At 41.4% G+C, this 3,639-nt stretch overlaps 1 protein-coding gene across 1 annotated transcript in view; it reads right to left on the reverse strand.

Annotated features, from left to right (window-relative positions):
- The window catches only part of LOC123969773 (wiskott-Aldrich syndrome protein family member 3-like), a 16,300-nt gene that overhangs the window by 3,153 nt on the left and 9,508 nt on the right, over window positions 1-3,639 (reverse strand). The window contains exons 7-8 of the mRNA XM_046047433.1: window positions 493-617; window positions 150-407 (exon numbers count right to left, since the gene is read on the reverse strand). Coding sequence (XP_045903389.1) covers window positions 150-407; window positions 493-617 — 383 coding nt within the window. The remainder of the gene's footprint in view (window positions 1-149; window positions 408-492; window positions 618-3,639) is intronic.

The following is a 3,639-nucleotide window of genomic DNA, read 5'->3' on the forward strand; positions in this document are numbered from 1 at the left end:
GGGGGGGGGGGGGGGGGGGGGGGGGGGGGGGGGGGGGCCGGAGGGATCTGATGGTCACTGAAGAGAGACGGAGGTCAAAGGTCAAACACGAGTCAGACGAGGGAACTGTGTGTGTGTGTGTGTGTGTGTGTGTGTGTGTGTGTGTGTACTTGGCCTCCTTGGTGGCATTGGTCCTTGCTCCGTTCTGATTGGCCGGTGGGTGGTGGTGGCGATGCGGCTGGTTGCGGCCCAGTGAGTGCTGCCGGGTGGTTGTCGTGGCGACTGCAGAGGAGGCAGAGGCAGGTCGGAGCGCGCGGTCCAACGACTGAGTCTGACCTGTTGCCGCGGTGACATGATCCTTCCCATTATGCGCCTGGGCGTCAAGGTGAGGGCTGGCGGGGAAGGAGGGGTCGTCTGACATCCCCGACCTACAGAACCATAACAAACATTTAACTGATGCAGCTCTGTTAAATTGTCCCTTTTACACTGAAGGGGGTGAAACAAGAAGTGTACCTGTCCGGTGACATTGAGCCGTCAGAGGTGTGGTAAGGTGACGGTGTCACTCGAGCGTCTGGGCGGAGCTCCTTGTCGTACGCCATCAGGTTCCACTCCTGCCGTCTGTTACGAGCTTTCCTCACCTTCACAGAAAGAACAACGCCGTCATGGGCATTTTTACAGAGGCGTTACAAACTGTAACAAACTGTCATAAACTGTCCCAAACTGTAACAAACTGTCATAAACTGTCCCAAACTGTCATAAACTGTCCCAAACTGTCATAAATTATTCCAAACTGTCATAAACTGTCATGAACTGTCATAAACTGTCCCAAACTGTCCCAAACTGTCCCAAACTGTAACAAACTGTCATAAACTGTCCCAAACTGTCATAAACTGTCCCAAACTGTCATAAATTATTCCAAACTGTCATAAACTGTCATGAACTGTCATAAACTGTCCCAAACTGTCCCAAACTGTTCCAAACTGTCATAAACTGTCATAAACTGTCATAAATTATTCCAAACTGTTCCAAACTGTTCCAAACTGTCATAAACTGTAACAAACTGTCATAAACTGTCCCAAACTGTCATAAACTGTCCCAAACTGTCATAAATTATTCCAAACTGTCATAAACTGTTCCAAACTGTCATAAACTGTCCCAAACTGTCATAAATTATTCCAAACTGTCATAAACTGTCATGAACTGTCATAAACTGTCCCAAACTGTCCCAAACTGTCATAAATTATTCCAAACTGTCATAAACTGTCCCAAACTGTCATAAATTATTCCAAACTGTCATAAACTGTCATGAACTGTCATAAACTGTCCCAAACTGTCCCAAACTGTCCCAAACTGTCATAAATTATTCCAAACTGTCATAAACTGTCATGAACTGTCATAAACTGTCATAAACTGTCCCAAACTGTCCCAAACTGTTCCAAACTGTCATAAACTGTCATAAACTGTTCCAAACTGTCATAAACTGTTCCAAACTGTTCCAAACTGTCATAAACTGTCCCAAACTGTCCCAAACTGTTCCAAACTGTTCCAAACTGTCATAAACTGTCCCAAACTGTCATAAACTGTCCCAAACTGTCCCAAACTGTTCCAAACTGTCATAAACTGTCATAAACTGTCATAAACTGTCCCAAACTGTCCCAAACTGTCATAAACTGTCCCAAACTGTTCCAAACTGTCATGAACTGTCATGAACTGTCATAAACTGTCCCAAACTGTTCCAAACTGTCATAAACTGTCCCAAACTGTCATAAACTGTTCCAAACTGTCCCAAACTGTCATAAACTGTCATAAACTGTCATAAATTATTCCAAACTGTTCCAAACTGTTCCAAACTGTCCCAAACTGTCATAAACTGTCATAAACTGTCCCAAACTGTCCCAAACTGTTCTAAACTGTCATAAACTGTCATAAATTATTCCAAACTGTTCCAAACTGTTCCAAACTGTCATAAACTGTCATAAACTGTCCCAAACTGTCATAAATTATTCCAAACTGTCCCAAACTGTCATGAACTGTCATAAACTGTCCCAAACTGTCATAAACTGTCCCAAACTGTCCCAAACGGTTCCAAACTGTTCCAAACTGTCATAAACTGTCCCAAACTGTCTCAAACTGTTCCAAACTGTCATAAACTGTCACAAACTGTCCCAAACTGTCCCACACTGTTCCAAACTGTCATAAACTGTCATAAATTATTCCAAACTGTTCCAAACTGTTCCAAACTGTTCCAAACTGTCATAAACTGTCATAAACTGTCATAAACTGTCATAAATTATTCCAAACTGTTCCAAACTGTTCCAAACTGTCATAAACTGTCATAAACTGTCCCAAACTGTCTCAAACTGTTCCAAACTGTCATAAACTGTCACAAACTGTCCCAAACTGTCCCACACTGTTCCAAACTGTCATAAACTGTCATAAATTATTCCAAACTGTTCCAAACTGTTCCAAACTGTTCCAAACTGTCATAAACTGTCATAAACTGTCATAAACTGTCATAAATTATTCCAAACTGTTCCAAACTGTTCCAAACTGTCATAAACTGTCATAAACTGTCCCAAACTGTCTCAAACTGTTCCAAACTGTCATAAACTGTCACAAACTGTCCCAAACTGTCCCACACTGTTCCAAACTGTCATAAACTGTCATAAATTATTCCAAACTGTTCCAAACTGTTCCAAACTGTTCCAAACTGTCATAAACTGTCATAAACTGTCATAAACTGTCATAAATTATTCCAAACTGTTCCAAACTGTTCCAAACTGTCATAAACTGTCATAAACTGTCCCAAACTGTCTCAAACTGTTCCAAACTGTCATAAACTGTCACAAACTGTCCCAAACTGTCCCACACTGTTCCAAACTGTCATAAACTGTCATAAATTATTCCAAACTGTTCCAAACTGTTCCAAACTGTCATAAACTGTCCCAAACTGTCATAAATTATTCCAAACTGTCCCAAACTGTCATGAACTGTCATAAACTGTCCCAAACTGTCCCAAACTGTTCCAAACTGTCATAAACTGTCCCAAACTGTCCCAAACGGTTCCAAACTGTTCCAAACTGTCATAAACTGTCCCAAACTGTCCCAAACTGTCCCAAACTGTTCCAAACTGTCATAAACTGTCCCAAACTGTCCCAAACGGTTCCAAACGGTTCCAAACTGTTCCAAACTGTCATAAACTGTCCCAAACTGTCCCAAACTGTCCCAAACTGTTCCAAACTGTCATAAACTGTCATAAACTGTCCCAAACTGTCCCAAACTGTCCCAAACTGTTCCAAACTGTCATAAACTGTCCCAAACTGTCCCAAACGGTTCCAAACTGTTCCAAACTGTCATAAACTGTCATAAACTGTCCCAAACTGTTCCAAACTGTTCCAAACTGTCACAAACTGTTCCAAACTGTAACAAACTGTCATAAACTGTCCCAAACTGTCATAAACTGTTCCAAACTGTCATAAACTGTCATAAACTGTTCCAAACTGTCATAAACTGTTCCAAACTGTAACAAACTGTCATAAACTGTTCCAAACTGTCATAAACTGTCCCAAACTGTCATAAACTGTTCCAAACTGTAACAAACTGTCATAAACTGTTCCAAACTGTCATAAACTGTTCCAAACTGTAACAAACTGTCATAAA

This window comes from Micropterus dolomieu, linkage group LG04 (genome assembly GCF_021292245.1).
Source record: "Micropterus dolomieu isolate WLL.071019.BEF.003 ecotype Adirondacks linkage group LG04, ASM2129224v1, whole genome shotgun sequence".
Lineage (NCBI taxonomy): Eukaryota > Metazoa > Chordata > Actinopteri > Centrarchiformes > Centrarchidae > Micropterus > Micropterus dolomieu.